Source organism: Strix uralensis, chromosome 4, assembly GCF_047716275.1.
Source record: "Strix uralensis isolate ZFMK-TIS-50842 chromosome 4, bStrUra1, whole genome shotgun sequence".
NCBI lineage: Eukaryota > Metazoa > Chordata > Aves > Strigiformes > Strigidae > Strix > Strix uralensis.
Genome location: NC_133975.1, coordinates 10,827,190 through 10,844,402, shown reverse-complemented (window position 1 = coordinate 10,844,402; position 17,213 = coordinate 10,827,190). Strand labels below are relative to the sequence as shown.

The window sequence follows — 17,213 nt, the reverse complement described above, 5'->3', positions numbered from 1 at the left end:
CACATAATGAATATTTTTCACTCTGTCCCGAAGTCACACTTAGGCTAGCATTTCTGCATTTTCACGAACAATTCAGTAGGTAATTGGTACTACTCAAATAATCCAATAGACCTCATGAAACTACTGACCCACATAGTTCAGCATATGCACAAATAATCTGCAATATGCCATAGCACAGTTATATTATTTTTAAAGTCACTTAATTTGAAGCTGTTTTGTATAGTAATTGAGTGCTTAGCCCTTCAACTCACATCATAAAATTACAGTGAAAGCCTTTGCTGAAACAGGGCAAAATGTTGAAAATACAAGCAGCCTACTGTTGAAAAGTATTAGATATAAAAAAACACCAATCCAACTAACAACAAGGTATCAATTATCTCAAGGAGAGTTAAGTCTGGTTAGTTTCCTTTGGCAATGGTATAAAATTTAATATGCATTATAAGGCTGATGACAAGTAGAGCTACAGCTACTATTGACCAATCTTTCATTCACATTCATAGTGTTATTATAGTAAACGTGTAATGAAAAACAGCCCGTCCCGAAAATTTCTGTGTGAAGAGACAGAATTAATGTAGAAATCAAGATTCAGACCATGAGATAAGGTATCAACTGAGCAAATACAACAGACCTGGGGCACTTTTTCCTGGATCTGACAATCTTACACTGGTAAAGAACTCACAGCATGTAACACATTTTCTGCTTCAACAAATTGCATTTTTTTTTTCAAATTACAATTTTTCTTTTATCTATCCTGGCTACCATGATAGACATGGTAAATAAATCACATTGGACAGTAATACATGTGGTTGAGATATGCGGCAGTGTTCAGCTTTTATTTCAGGAATAACAATGCTAGAACATCCAGGAAAACAGCTCATATAAGAACAGTTCAGTGGTTTGGAGATACCGGAACTAACACATCACATTTAACAGTCAGCTTCGCTATACTTGGAAAGAATTCTGGTGTTTTGGACACATGTGGAACATGAGAAAAGTTACCTACATCTTATGCACAACTTAAGTTACACCATAAGAAGAATTATGAAATAAAAAAAGAATTGTACATTCAGCAGAAGACACATCATCATCATTGAAATGAACCAGGCAGGTAATTCAAGTCAAAGTAAACATAAATTTAGCTTAAAGATGCTTTCCATTAATTTAATTCAATTTTTCTGAGTACTTCCCAAAGAGTAGAATTCTTTGAAAATCTATACTAGACAATTCCAATGTTAATTTAGTTTAATACTAAAGTGTAAAACAAAGCAAAATAATATCACTCCTGCTGACTTATTTTAGAAACTTGTAAACAAATATTCTCCATTTGTACAAATGGCAGTGAGAAATTTCTTACATCAGTATCGTTTGACAAATAATTGAAGTGCATTCTAAAAATGGATCTTTAGTTGTTTTTAATAGCTTCTATCATTGATTTCTCAAATTAGACATAATTTTATTCTGAAATGGAGATAATATTCTTTCATAACCAAAAACCTTCAGACCTATTGTTTTAAGAATGATCTAAAAAAAAAAAAAAAAAAGAGACATAAAACATCTTCTATTAAAGGCTAAGACTTGTCAATAGCGCTGTCTTTGTTACGGAAATACCACATTTTTTCTCCTATTTATTATTATACAATAATTATTTTAAGTGCTTATTTTTTCACTAAGACTGTTTTTTGTTGTTATAATCCAGAAATGTAATGCCATCTCTGCTATGAACACTACACCTCTGGAAAAATAAAAAAGCTGACAATTTTTTTTATAGAAAGAGAACAACCCTGAGGCATGAAGATTCTATTCTGTTGGTCACAACATTCAAAAGCACTAAGTAAACCAATAAGATACTGGTACATTGTTTCACAGTTTCTGAATTTTGAGCTAAATGTGTATAGATTCATGAGGTACGCACAAGCAGACATTAAGACTTACATACACAAATGCCTGGAGAAACAAGCCACAGAAAAGGAGGATTGATCTCATGCAAGTAACTCCATGGAATTCCACAGATCTTTCCATATCTCGCACCAGTAGAACAAAGCAGTTGGATTGTCTCGCTGTTAAAGCCTTCTAACACATGGATCTAGAATCTGAATTCATGGAGGTATAATGAAGTCATACTGAATGACAAGAATTTACCTTGGCTTTTTTTTTTTCTTTTTTTTAAACACTTTCATGGAAATAAAAGGCTACATTATCAGTAAACACAACCTGCTGCCCTCCCTCCCTTCTTTGTTTTGGTTGTGTCCTACAAAAATCAAAAGCAACGTTCGTATTAATCACACCACAATATTTTGCTTTCAGGTGTTCTCCCCTCTTTTTACCCTTTCCCCACTTTCAAAATGCATTTCCAAGCACTAATACTCCAGTAAGGACATTTAACCAATGTTAGTCACCTTAGATTAAACAGCATAACATCTTAATCTCCATGCACCATATAAGGAGAGTTATGCTGATCCTTCCAGTTTCTTGTCTTTTCTAGTTCATTAGGGGATTCACATTAGATAATATATAGTTATTATTACGTGGTTATATTTCTAGCCAAAAGGGGCAAGTTTATAGTAGAAAAGTGCCATCTTGAGCCTACTGGGGAAAAAAAACCACAACCAACCAAACAAAAAAACCTCAAAGCAACAGCATTTAGGTCCTAATCCTGCAAACATGTAGTTACTCAAAAACAATTCAGTAGTATTATTGAGAACATAAGAAAAAACTTGTAAAATTAAACTAAATAAAGTTTCATAAAAATGAACAAATCCTCCACTTTTTTTGCATGGTTGGAGTTCCTTGTCCAAAGAAGTGAACGTATAAATAACCACTTCTTAGGAACAACTTTCTTTTGCTTTTCATCTAGCCTTTTTTATTCATGGATCCCTGGAGAATAAGTGTTAAGTCTCAGCACTCCAAAATAGAGGAGTTGATTTATTATTTTTAAGTTAAGATCCCTCCCCCTCCAATATGGAAAGAAAATTTGAAATGCATTATAAATAGACTTTCAGACGGTTTTTGTGTGTTAAAGCCAAATCCTGCACTTTCTTCATAAAAATTACTCAGCTTGTGTCCATAGTATTCTTGCCCACATTTGAAGTTGCTCTAAGCAGGCATTAAATCCAGACTGTCACCCCATATGTCTAGTGTTAATAGAGTCACCTTTGCCTCAGAACAGCAAACCTAAGATCTTTAAAATGAAACCCCTTAATCAGAGAAACACGATGACTTCTCCAACCAGCTAGGTATTTATAAAACATTTTGTTACTTCCCTTTTTCTCTATTCCCATCTTTTTAGAGTCCTCCTATTATTGTGGTACATAATAAAGAGGGTCAGGTCAGACTATGCTAGCTCATTGTCTCTCACACATAATGGTTCCAGCCAACACCCTTACTTCAGATATTTCTTTCTGTCAAGCCTGCCATCCCTTCACTGTTGCATCAGACTATCTTCCAGTAATTCATTCAAGCTCTCCCTCTGCCAATTTCTCCCTTTGTACTTTCTACGACAGTCATTTTGCTGTCCTCTGTGCTGTTTTAGACATAGGGAAAAATGCACTGAAAACCCAGGAAAAGAGCCTCATTCCTCATTTCTGTGACACAGTAGCCAAGAGGAACAATTTCAGATAGACGCCAGCTCACCCCAGTAGGATTCTGTAACACACTGGTTTTCCAACTTTTTAAAAATTCTAACGCATTAAAACATGTCATTAGAGACAAAGTACTGTAAATTAAAACCTGACAATAGGCTTGAGTATCAAATGTATCTTGTATGTTTCTCAGAAGCAGCTTAAGTTTCTTCCAGCAGATCTATGGATCACAAGCGGAAACCTATTTGAGGTAGAGGGATATTCAGTTGCTCTGTGTGTATAATACATATGTGGTCTGGTTGGTGCCCTAGAGATCTGACAGGAAAAAAAAAAATGCACGCTCAGTGGAGACAAATCTTCAGAATACAGACCAAAATATGTAACAAAAGTCATGTCTCCAACTCCAAGAGCATTCTATTAGATTTCAAGTCCCTAACTCAAATTTTGAAAACAGAAGAGGCTCTTAATGAAATGTGTTCCCTAAATTCATTCTTATATGCAGATTAATATTTTTACTGGAAACTTTACACAATAAAGTCTTGCATACTTTGAGTCCAGAAGAATGGAAGTTTGACAAGCTTTCAAGCAGCTGGAAACGGTTTTACTAATGAACATCAGGTAATTGTAGCTAAAACTTCAATACCAGCTCCACATTTGTGTTAAGCAATCATTAAAGGCAGGTTTTAATGTTTTAAGTTTTTAAAGGTTACAAGGAAAGAGTATTTACATAATTAAATCTGATACTTAATGCTACCTTGTCCTTCCCTCAGTGGCAGTGATCGCTGTCAACCCTACAACATTGCGTATTACAACATAATGAGCAGAGAGGAGGTTAGCAAGAAGAGCCCATGCTTTGGTTTTTAACCCATTATAAAATGGTAACATCCTACATGAAGTTGTAAACAATTTCATTTACAGAAAAAAATAAAAATGTGTCCTCACAGGTAAAAAGAAATCCTTTTAGTAAAGACAAAAAAGTATTCAAAATATAGTTACAAAATTTTGGCATAGGTCTATTTGCATGGTCCATACCAAGACACTGTATGGAGAGGATGTGTAAGATGGGTAGAAAAAGAGAAGAATGGGGTAATACAGTTTGTTACAGGATTAAGCTAAATGTTCAGAATTCTCTATATATAGAAATACAGAAAGACATTCTACAGAGCCAGATAGTAAAGAGCAATTCATAATAGCTGGCCACAGTGCACTGAATTCCTTTTTTTTCCTTAGCAGTTGCTTGAGAGATACATTAGGTAATAGCACTGCCATGCTGCCAGATAATACCGGAATTATGAAATTTATCAGTACAGCAATTTTACTGTTAAGAAAATTGCTAATAAAGATCTTAACAAACAAGAATAATTTTACCAGGAACATACAAAGTCAAGTTACATCGATGCCATGGATATTATCTCTGTCCTTTAAAATCCTTTTAGTATTTCTAGATTCATTCCACTAGAAAAAAGAAAAATCAAGATAAATCAAATACATACAGAAACACACTCACTCAAATGGCACTCATTGCGTTTTGTACAATTAAGCTTTAGTGAAAATATACATCTTAAAACAAATGAAGTACAAATGTACAAAAATCCTTGAACTCAGATAAAAAATATATATAATACACTTTGCTACAGAGATATAAAACATTTAAAGTTTGCTCATCCCTTCTGATGAGTGTAAAATGATTTAAAGTCTGGAGGATTCCTGCTCATCATCACTGCAATCAGATTTAAAGCAGACCTGAAACAGAAGACAAAGAGACAATTCAGCTGCAGAACTGATGCTATTGTTGGTTTGTGTGTTTTATGGGGCACAGAAAGGCTGGGCAGTGGGGGGTGGCTCTTTTTCCAGCACATTTTACTCCATACTAACTAAACGCTTTGGGAATATCAAAGGAAACCACAACCCAACCCCAAATCTCAAGTCATTAAAGATTCATTTAACCTTAAATTCTTCCCTTCTTTTAACTTCACAGAACAATTAACTGCAGTCATTACTTTGAAACCAACTGAAGGCTCTCAAGCCATATTAATTTTTTTAGAACTCTTTCTCAATACATAGAACCATACCTTGGGACAGAGGGAACCCTGCTGATTCAGCTGGAAAAGACACAAGCTTTAGCTACGTGAGATTATTAGTACACTTAACCATTCCTTCTATTCCATTACTGTAAGTGGGGGAAAAGTGAATTTGAAAAGGTGAACTAAAAATGACAGTACTATTATAGATTCCATTAGCATTGTACCATTTTAGAGAGGTGAATTACCAGCTGATGACAAAAAAAAAAATCATCATGCAATTTTAATAGATGGCCCTGTTGTGGCTACTTAATGATATGCTTCTACCAATTTAAAAATTCCATTTCTGCTTGAAAGCAAAAGTATTTTCTACAGAAGCATTCTCTTTTGGAATACACTCATGCTTCTCAAGATAATTCTACTCTAAGTGCAGGCATACTGAGCAAGCAGAATTGTGTATATCTTCAACCGAAAACCTTTACAACTAGCCTACTTCTACACCACTTATAAGCAAGCACAATATGCCACATGTCTTTTAGGTGGTAAATACTCAATTCATCTACTCTTTAACAAACATTTAGAGGTATAAGTTCTGTGTGTAAGAAAAGGCTGTGCATTATCAGCTATGTAAAAATATATTATATTGTTGTTTTGGTAAAGGCATCAAACTACTAAGATATTTTAACATTTGTTTCACAACACTTCTTCACAGTCAATTCATTAAGGGATATTTTTACTTATTTGCTTAATGCACTAGAATGATTCATTGGGAGCCCAGCTTTCTAAAGGAGCGAGTCCTAGGAGTTGCATTACTCCACCACACTGACTTCTGAGTTCATTAGTCAATTTTATTTAAGTTTTTAGAGAGAGGGCCTCAATTATCTCCGAAGTCATCTCCCCAGAAATTTTTATAAAAAATGGGCAAAATACTAAGGATCAAGATCCAAATTAATATCTTTGTATCTTTAGGAAAGAAAGATCTATAGCACAGCTGTTAACAGCACACACTACCTTTTCCCCAGGTAACAGCTAGCAGACACTAGAGGAACACAGAATGCTCAAGGAGAAAAAACTCCTGGAGTTATGGGGATTGCCATAGTTTCTGAAATGCAGTGCAGAGACAAAGCCGTAACAAACCAGATTTCATTAGTTTCAGTATTCAGCAAACAACTTGTTTTTACTATCACAAAATAATATAAAAAATTGAATGGATGTTAAGGTCTTACTGGTAATTTCCTTATGAAAGAAAAGAAATACCCTTACCTCTCCACTAAAAAGTCTGTGAAAGAAGCCTCTCTTTGGTTTAGGAGACCTCTCTCTCTCTGGTGACACAGTACCATCAGTTTCATATGCATTGATATCTTCAAAGCATCCCGTTTCAATCATCTTTGAAACATATGAAATATAAATTGAAATATCCATACAAGCCTCTCAAACAAGTTCCATATATTATTTCTTCTGGCTGGGTACTCCTAACAACTTACAAATTCATCAGCCAAACCACACCACTCGCAGAGCTCCATGAAGGAAGGCACAAAGTCTGCATTAATTCTCCTTGTGTACCCAACAAACTAAAGAATAGCCATGAGAGCACTATCATGCAGTAAGTACTTTAGATGCTCCCTTGCTTTGGGAAGGCATTTCTTCTGCCCATGATGCAATAATCAGAAGTTTTTAGAACCAGAAATTGATTTTCCTTTCATGTTCATGTTCATTTCAGAGCAGTTTAGCCTGACAAATATAGTATCTCTATACCCTGGACTGAACTGAATTAATAAACATGACATTGAATAGGAGAAATTATTATTCTATGCAGAATACTAGTACCCACATAGTACTGGGGGGATACTTTACAAAGGGGACAAATTGCATTCTTGGGGAAAAAACAGCTGATGTCTGCCACAGTAATTTAAGTTCTGGTGCTTTGGGCAACCATCTATTAAAACGCAACTAACATATACCATAATTAGAAATAAGGCAGTGAGCTAGAGAAGGTAATACTTCGTTAAAAAAAAAAATTATATATATTAAATGAAGACTGGTTTCTGGAGAGAAGTGAGGGATGTTGAAATAATCTGTGCTGTGTTTGTGAAAACAAAAGAATTAAACACACAATTATGGGCTGCATAAAGAATAAATGCCAAAATGTAATAAACAGGCATGGTCAGAAGCGGAAGATTGGCTAATGCCCACATGTAGTTGGCATTTATCGGTGAGTGTCACTGACACACATCTATCATAATGGGCAATGAAATGCAACGAAATGAGTATGCCTTGTAGAATAAGAGAGGGCATAAAGAGAAATAAGAAGAAATGTGGTCTGCTTTTGTTGTAAACAATTATATTAGATAAATTATGGGAGGGAAGTACGAATCTTAAGAGGCTGAGAAAGATTTGAGGGAAAAGCTCAGTAATGTGAATTAAAAGAAAAAAAATAAGCACAAATATAAAATGAAGTCTGCACAGTTATTCCTTGAAGAGAAGGAATTGCCATCACCAGATTATCACAACTGCTTTCAACTTTATCCCTCTATGTGGGCTTAGTTGTTAAGCTGCTGTGCATTTCTTAATGACTGGATCATAGTCTGAAGTTCAGAATTACAACATAGCACAGGAAGTGTTTATTTCTCCAACAGCCTAAGGTTCATTGCTTCTCAGTGAAGCCTTTCTATGTCAAATGACCCCTTCAAATCTCATTCTTAATGTAATGCAAAAAAAAGCAGAAGGGAAACAAAAGAGAATGTATTTTTTTCTCCGAGTCGCTCATCTTTTGTGTTCATGCTTTAAATTAAAAAAAAAAAATCATACTGGGAAAGAAACTACACTAGTAGAATTCAAGACAATACTAATTTCAGAAAGTTATGAACATCTTATAATAGGGGGAAAGCATTCATAACAAGAACTAGAATTTTAAGTAATTATTACTAAGTGCTCTTCCTGAAATAATAAAGAAGATTTGAATTTCCTAAATACAGACTGAACTGCATGCAGAGGTAGCAAAATTCCAGTATTCTACGCAGAATACTAGAATACTCATTCACTAGGTAGATGAAAAAGCTTTAAGAGAAAATCTGACTCAACCCATATTGAACTGTTTGTTTTGAAATCTTAGAAAAGGTGAATTTGCAGTTCTGTATCATTATGCCACTTGAATACTCTATTGATATACAGGCATGATATACAAACAGCTTGCATTGCTTTATTTGCTTTTGAATACTTTGAATAGCATTCTATCCCTCTCCTATGAACAGCAATATTGAATAACATGTGATAGAACAACAAGGAAAATGTGGTCATACTGATGCTAAATACTGTTTTGTATGCTGTATCTATGACGACAAGATGCCAGATTCTATTTCTGCAAGTTTACCGTAGCTCTCAATTTTTAGCAAGTTGTTTATGTATTGGGAAAAACTTTTCTCTGAAGTCTAAAGTCAGCAAAGAAGTCTAAAGCAGAAACTTCTTTACATCTCACAGAGAAAGTTAATACTATAATTATATCCCTTATTAAATCTTCTATATTGCTGTGCTAAAGAAAATAATCTTTATGAAATATACAATACCTCATTTTGCCAAGGGATTGAGACACAACCCGTAACAAATTTGGAATAGAAGTCATCATCTGTAGTATCCAAATTCACTCCTTTTACTGTTGAGAACTGCTCTATGTCCAGGACATCTTTACAATATACGGCACGTGGCTGCAGTACAAAACAAGATTGCTTCATTAAGGTTTTTGTGGTTTGGGGGTTTTTTTGTGTTGGTTTGGGTTTTATTTTTTTTCTTTCTTTCCTAGATGAGCAAAGGGGGAGACAAATGTCTGCAATTTTATATTTCACATTGCTGATCACCAAATTACATTATACTACAAAACAGAAATGCAAGAAGACTCTTCATAAGGCACCTGAACAATTCCATCCATCCTGCAAGTAACAGAAAGGAAATATCAAAACCAGAAACAGCATGCAATGTCTCTGGATTTATTAATGGTTGTCATAATTCACTCATCTTCTGTCACCCTCCTTTCAACTCCAGAGTAATTTCTTCAAAGCTAATCTTCCTTTGTTCAGCATCTGAGCTATGGAAGTAGAATTTTAAGAGCTAAGAAATCAGCTACAAAACTCCCTAGAGCAATACCACTATTGTAAATTGTTTTGTGATCTCAGATGAAATGCCACAAACCAACTACTATCAATACCTACAATGGCATACTCTTGCCAATGTAACTAACTTTAAAGGTTTCTCTGAAGTTCACATGATGGCTGGTATAGAATTATGACAGTTCTTGCCTTTTTAGATACTAATCAAATCTGTCTCACCTACTTACATCTGGCAAGAACGGCGGTTCTAACATGTTAGCTTCCAGCCTCTTGAAGTTAATATTCTTGAAAATAGGATGTTGCTTTACAATAGCAGCTCCATCTTCAGTGCAACCCAGTCGTTCCCCTGGATTTTTAGCAAGTAACTGCAAAGATAGGGAAAAAAAGGCTGATCCAGTGATATAATCCCGCTATTTAAAAAAATAAACCTATATATAATGCCTTTCAATAGGTTTATTTTGTTACTTGTCCTTTTATTAGATGAAATTTATCATGGTATCAAAACAAACTGGAAATCGAAACTGTAACATTCTGGGAACAGGAAGATTTTCAGTAGTCAAAAGACTTCCTGAAAGCAGACCATTTGAAGATTATACCCAAAGTTAAATGAAAATATTTTAATTGATGCTGTACTGAATAGATTTTACACTACAGACTTTGTAGCAGACTTTACTTTCAAGAAATACAGGCTTACTTTTTTTCAATGGGCTTAACTAATGTACATATTTTGCATAAACTAGTAAAGAAAACTTTTGAAGCTTTCTGTATAGATGTGCCTGTTTTTAAATTTAAGGACATGCAAGATAAAAAAAAGCTGTTGTCTCATACAGACTCTTTTAGGCAAGAAAACTAGTATACTACTCTGCCATTTCTCCCCATGCAGTATCAAAGTTGAGCATGCTATTGTACTCCGCCTATAATTACATGTGGTCCAAAGAGTCCTGGACCTTTTCATTCACATGATGAATGCAGCCTTCCTTCATCTTGAAAAAAGTTCTGAATTCTTAAACTTTGATAATTGAACAATTCATGGACAATCACAAACTTCCATCTGAACCGAAGAAAGATTTAAGAACTCCAGAAAAAAAAAATTTCAATAGAAGATGTTAAAATAAAGTAGTTCATCTCTTAAAAAGGATTAGAAATTTAATTTTCAAACCTCTACGTCTCTTCACCCACCATCCTGCAGATAGATTTTGCCTCCTCTGAGAACTTGTCTGAATACGTTTCCTGGTCTTCCTTTACTCTCCGGTCAATCTCATCCCGTTTGACCCTTTCCTTATGCTTCCTGAATGGAGACTGTCCTTCAATCATTTCATAAATCAAGCACCCAAGACCCCACCAATCCGGGCTGAATGTATACTTTTCGTTTTTGAGCACTTCTGGAGCTATAAAACAAAAATAAAGAAACCCCCATGACAATTCACTTTAAATTGACTAATAAAATATTGGAACAACTCTCAGGTACTCTTTTGGCTCTGTACAGAGATCTTTGCATAACTCCTCTGTACTTTGAAGAAATGTTAGTTTCTACAGCAAGGACTCTATTTATATCCAAGAGAAGCACTTAAGTTCTTTAACACTTAAGGTCAGATTGTTTACAAACTGAGAATGAAGTTTGTCCAAAGCATGGAAAGAAATGTGTTGTCACAATTTGTCTGCTTACCCATGACCCTAAATCTCTTTGAACCTCAGAAAAAAGAAATTAGGTGCTTTCTTAAAGTTCTACCTAAAACTAGAATTTCCAGAGTTAAGTTTTCAGGTTTATCAGTAGACTCATAATTGACTATTAACATCTATCACCACATACTGTAACCTTAAATGACTAGTAACTAATCCAGGCTCAATATAGTTCTTTGGACAAGTCATTCATACATTCACAGAAACAAATTTTCTGGTAAAATGTAACTAGCAAAGGATACTTTACATACCCATGTAACCAACAGTTCCAACCCTTCCTCGGACTGTTTCTCCTTCTGGAATCTGGAAAGCTAATCCAAGATCTGAAATTCTTATGTGTCCTATTTATGTTAAAATAAATTATACATAGTCAGCAAATAATAAAGTATCATCACTTTTAAAACAAATAATTTCTGTAGCATACTTCATAAAAAAACCCACCCCAAAACATTAGAACATTCATATACTTATAGCACTAAGTTTATTTAACTTAACTAGAAAGGAGTGATTTATCATTATTCAACTCTTCCTTGAATGCGTAGAAGAAGAAAGTCACAGATCTAACTGATTTCCTGAAGGTCATACAAAAAGAATTTGCTATTAAGTACTCTAATTCCTAGCTTCGGCATAGGCTCCTACTCTGGGACGAATAGAAATGATGACGGCTCATTTCAAATTCTGTATCTATGCATCAGACACTTGTATTTTTCCATTCCATATTCCTGCCACGAACACTTAGCTTTCTGACTTCCTAACAAAACATCAAAATTCACTCCACTTATTCCAAATACAAGAAAACTGTAGCCTGTACTGAGACATCAGGTTTTCATCTAACAAAGTACCCTAATAATGCTAAGCACAAGTAATTGCAATTGCTATCCCCTCTCCCACCCTAATGAAAAGCTAATTATAAATGAAAATTAAAACCTACTTATAATTATTAATAGTGTAACATGTCAGTACAATATTAGGATTTCCCCTTCTCATGAATCAGTCTATTTCACTTTATTAGTCAAACTTCAAGTTGACTACCTTTCCTACAATGCATGGCATTTACACTTGTACCTATGACATAGAAGTAGTCTGGCAGAAGGCTATGATTTGTCATGAAAAAAAAAAATCACTGCTCAGATGGGGAAACAGTCCCAGAAGGGCAATGGGAGCAAGTTCACCCCACCCTCCCTTACATACCAATGGACAGATACAGTTCTTTGCTGGACAGACCCAACAGCAAATGATTCAAGACAATCCAAGACAAGAATTGTATTGACAGGATTCTAATTTAAAAATATGTAAGGTACTTTCTTAACAAAAATATAAAGGGCTAGACAGAAGAAAGGTCAATTACATTTTCAACGCAATTTTAAAAAAGAAAATTGCCAATCATCCATAGTAGAAAGATTCAGGTTAAAAAAACCAAACCAAAACTCACACATATTTCTAATATTGGAGATAAGGACAGAGACACTGTCATTTACAGAAACATTACAGATCACAGAGTTCACATAATTCAGGCTGGAAGGGACTTCAGAAGGTCTCTAGTACAACCTTCTGAGCAAGCAGTCAGCCCAAAGTGTTCAAGTGTTTTTTAATTCTTGTCTAGAAAGCCTCCAAGAGTGGATGCTGTATCACCTCTCTGGGCAGCCCATTCCAATGCCTGAGTGTCCTTTGTGCATATATTCTCTGTCATTCAAAAAGCTTTACAGCATCAATGGTAGTTAATAGCATATTAATTTCTTACTTACATGTGACAAATAATCAAGGGGTGGGGAGAGAAGTGGAGAAAGTCAAGTGCCACTCTATATACTAGTTGGAAATAACTAAATGCTCTTGGAGCAGCAAATGCTATTTTAAATAGATTCAGATGCTCTTCTATTCCCTGACATCTGATGAACCCTTTTCAAGTGCAGGATATGAGCTCCTGAAGCGATTTTCTAATTAGTCCTCTCTGCTCTTTGGAACAAGATCAGAATATCCCTGGCAGAGAGAAAGCATTCTAGTGCAGTCCTGCAAGGCTACATTTTTCCTCAAAGAAGCCTTCAGCTTTTGCAAGACATTGCTGGAGAGAAAAATTAAAGAATGCATTTGATGTCTAGCAAAGCTTTAGCTCTTGGAAAATGACTTCTGCCAAGCATCACCTTTTTAGAAATGTATCAGTCAGAACATGCTGACTTTAAAAAAAAAAAAAAAATATTGTGCTAATGACTTCAGAAAGAGTTTTTCCTTAAAAATACTCAGCAATTACAAGAACAAACTGGTAATATGCATCCACAGCTTCGAAGAAGGTAATTACTGCACATCTTCTACAGTGAATTCAAGATTCTGATAAATTTCAAAGTCATTAAAGAAAATTAATTTGGCTTTTGAAAAACAAGAAAACTACAAACATTTCTTCATATTGTTTATACTTCCTCGATTCCTTCCAGCCACATGCACATCAGTGACCATCAGATCTGTTTTAGTTAAAATATGAATACAGAGATGCTTCAGATTTCTTTTCCTGTTTATTGCTTAAACACCACATTTTACCAAGTAAAATTCTGGCCCCACATCTAACAAGTCATGCTTCCATAGTCAAAGAAAAGACAAACAGAGAACAGATCCATGCAGAAGTTTTAGCCATCTTAAATCAAGGAGAGGGGGGAGCAGGAGGAGCAAAAGGGGAAAAGCAGTCATTTTAAGGTGGGAAATTGACCCCTCAAACATAGCCACGGTCATCCTCCAAAGAACCAGTATCTTCCCTTACTTTCTAAAAAGCAAGGGCAGTTTTTTCTTTACTAATTAAAGTTAACATTCGTCAGTCAGGTCCCTTTTATCATGAAGAAATCCCTTTGATTTCTGGCACAGTGTTAATTAGATTTGTAATTCCCGATTTCAAAATTAATTTTAGTTTTTACTTACCACAGTCATCAAGGAGTATATTCTCAGGCTTCAAGTCTCTACAAATTAAACAAAATAGAAACGTGAATTATACAAAGGCAAAATTATTAGCCATCATCAAGTGCAAGTGAGGCAACAAAGGCAAAATTATTAGCCATCATCAAGTGCAAGCGAGGCAATATAAGACTTCTTGGTTCTGATTAAAGCATTTTTTCCACCTTCCACGTATACACAAAAAAAGTTGCGAAGTTGAGGACCTGTAATACAATAGAATATAATACCATAGATCTCGAGATCCATTTTTTCCCAACTCTCTAATCCATTTATATTAACAACAGCTATTCATATTTCACAGATGAGAAACTTGCTCTACACAACACTAAATCCTGATATGAAGAACCACCAGCTTACACCCGAATTTGTGCTCATAAGTGAAATACAGTTCTCCTGAGAGTATCAGCCATACAACTCCACAATGCTAAAACACATCAACGCTTGCTGCAGTTTGATGCTGACCCCATGCTATATTCCACACCAGGGTGTCAAAATATCAACAAAGAAATATTCTCAAACTAAGCATAGGCCTAATATCATCCATCCAAACTCCATTCTTTTAATTTGGACATGCAGCTTCTAAAGCTTACTAGACACTTCATCTAATTAGGATTCTTTGCAATCAACTTTCTAAGAGTCTCTAATACTTTTCTGTAAACATCAAAGTTTCACACGAAACATTTTTTAGCTATTACATGCTAGCAAGACTCAGGAAATAGTAAAAGTGCAATTAATTCAGTGTTGCAATTCTGCATTTTATAGTCATCTTCTTGTAAATTTGTACTTTAAGAAGAAAAGAAGAAACTCAAAGGGATATCTGGATTTCTTCCCCCCACGGAAAATTTGGGGAGTCACTAAAGCTGAATCAGAAGCTGTTCAAAGGTTACTTTTAGGATTTATCCTCTAGCAGATTCTACTGAGAACATACACATTTTCATATATATAAAATAAATATATGCATGGAATATACTTATAAAAGCTATAATGTATATTATATACATAACTGTAATATCCATCAGAAAGTATGTGGACTGCAATACAGCCTCTTCGATTTATTCTACCATAAATATTTTAAGGCCAGAAATAGACAAGTAAAAATCAGTACTTGGCTAAAGATTCAGTTATTATTGGAATGGACTATTAAAAACAATATGTACATATACAGGTATATGTACAGTTGTGACAAGAACAGTTATTCATATACAAGCAGAAAAGACTGAATAATGTGAAAGGAGCAATTTTAGGAAGGATGGCTCTAGAATTTATATTCAAAATGAGAGAGAAATACACACACACACACACACACTGGTTCACCAAGAAATCTGTATGCTTTTTTTTCCCAAATATTGATAAATTGATGCTCTGAAGCATGTGTATTCATGTCTAATTTCATGAGATTAACTGTATAAAAAAAGGTAGCAAGATGCTTTGCTTTAATACTTTTAAGTCTAGACAGTCCCCATGTTAATCATTTGAAGTTAGATATGAGATTACAATAACAGAGGAACCAGGAGAGCTCAGAGTAAAAAAAAAAAAAAAAAAAAAACACCAAAAACCAAAAACAAAACCCAAGAACCAAAAAAACCCACACCAGTATCAAAAAAGCAGAAGAAAATTCAGCTCAAACTTTAGGTAGAAACACATCTACTTTGAAGCACATAATAGTGCTCAGGTTAACTCAAGTAAACAACTTTAAAGAGTTCCATCTCCAAGAAGCTGATTAAAGCCTAACCTAAACCCTAATACTTACTAGGAAACATCTGCTGCTTAATAGAAGCTAATTCTGTTCTGACATGATTTTGGCCAGTTGATAGTCAATAGTAAAACCTGTTTCTAGCTCAAATTCCATCTCTTTAATGCTATTAGTTTCTAGGCCTAGCAGTTTGCAAAAAGTCAGCTTTTGGAAGTATTCAGCTATAAATTCTAGCTTTGGGATGTTAGCTTTGGGGTATCAGCCATGTCCCTCTTCCCTTCCTCCACCACGACAGAGGCCAAAGTCACAATTTCTGTTGGAATACACACATGCTAGTCCTGCACTGGACAACAGGCTACTTGAGCTGAAAACCAAGCTCAAAACAAGAGCTAGCAATGCAATTCTAGCAACAGAGGCAGCAGTTTTCCCTTATGAAGCAGAGAAAAAAGCTAGAGGACTGCAAAGCTCACACAAATAAGAGGTTCATTTTAAAAAGTTAGATAAAACTTATATATTTATTTTAAATTAGACTAAACAAGCACTAATCTATTTGTGCTATAGCTTACACCAGCTTCCCTACAAAGAAAATTTCTAAATAAAAATCCTTCCAAGGATTTCACTGTGAAGTTGTCTACTCTGAGCACAGGCATGAGAGGCAGGCAAGGAGCTACTTGGGTAGCTTCAACCACTACAGCTTCAACCAGTCTTTGAGCCTGATCTTTGACCTTCCAGGCACATTCAGTGGCCCTATGGGCACCTACATAAGTTTGTGAGTAAAACCTAGGTATTCAAGCAGCTTATCTGATAAAAAACATTGCCATCCTTGAGCAGCCAGGTAACTCCTGCAGGAAAACTACAGCAATTTTGGAAAAGCAAGTACTTGTTCCCCCCTCTGTCTTATGCAAATCCTGACTTAGCTCTAAGTCTTATCAGATTTTTTATATAGCAGATGGATGAAGAGCTCCACTACTGCCTGTTCCTATCTGTTTGCTTATTCTTCTAATGTCAGCAACATATGGCATGTTACAGATAGTTTCACAAGCTCCCATTGAACAAGCAAACTGGCTCAATTGCTACCCCAGGGCAGTGCGGGGCCCTCCTTCCAGCTCTGCACCTGTTCTTTTAACCCAGTGGGAACCCCACTAACAAAATGGCACAACTGACTCCAGGGTCCTACAGACAGCACTAATGCCACTGTTTGAAATTC

At 35.2% G+C, this 17,213-nt stretch overlaps 1 protein-coding gene across 4 annotated transcripts in view; it reads right to left on the bottom strand.

Annotated features, from left to right (window-relative positions):
* Nucleotides 1-801: 801 nt before the first annotated feature.
* GRK4 (G protein-coupled receptor kinase 4) overlaps nt 802-17,213 on the bottom strand; it is a 43,286-nt gene continuing 26,874 nt past the window's right edge. For 2 of the 4 annotated variants that reach the window (XM_074865650.1, XM_074865651.1), the window contains exons 10-16: nt 14,281-14,318; nt 11,631-11,720; nt 10,879-11,087; nt 9,927-10,064; nt 9,163-9,300; nt 6,863-6,985; nt 802-5,321 (exon numbers count right to left, since the gene is read on the bottom strand). In XM_074865650.1, the coding sequence (XP_074721751.1) occupies nt 5,268-5,321; nt 6,863-6,985; nt 9,163-9,300; nt 9,927-10,064; nt 10,879-11,087; nt 11,631-11,720; nt 14,281-14,318 (790 nt within the window). In that variant the 3' untranslated portion in view covers nt 802-5,267. Of the gene's footprint in view, nt 5,322-6,862; nt 6,986-9,162; nt 9,301-9,918; nt 10,065-10,878; nt 11,088-11,630; nt 11,721-14,280; nt 14,319-17,213 lie in introns of those variants that run through there. The other 2 variants (XR_012628624.1, XR_012628625.1) reach the window with 2 other exon arrangements.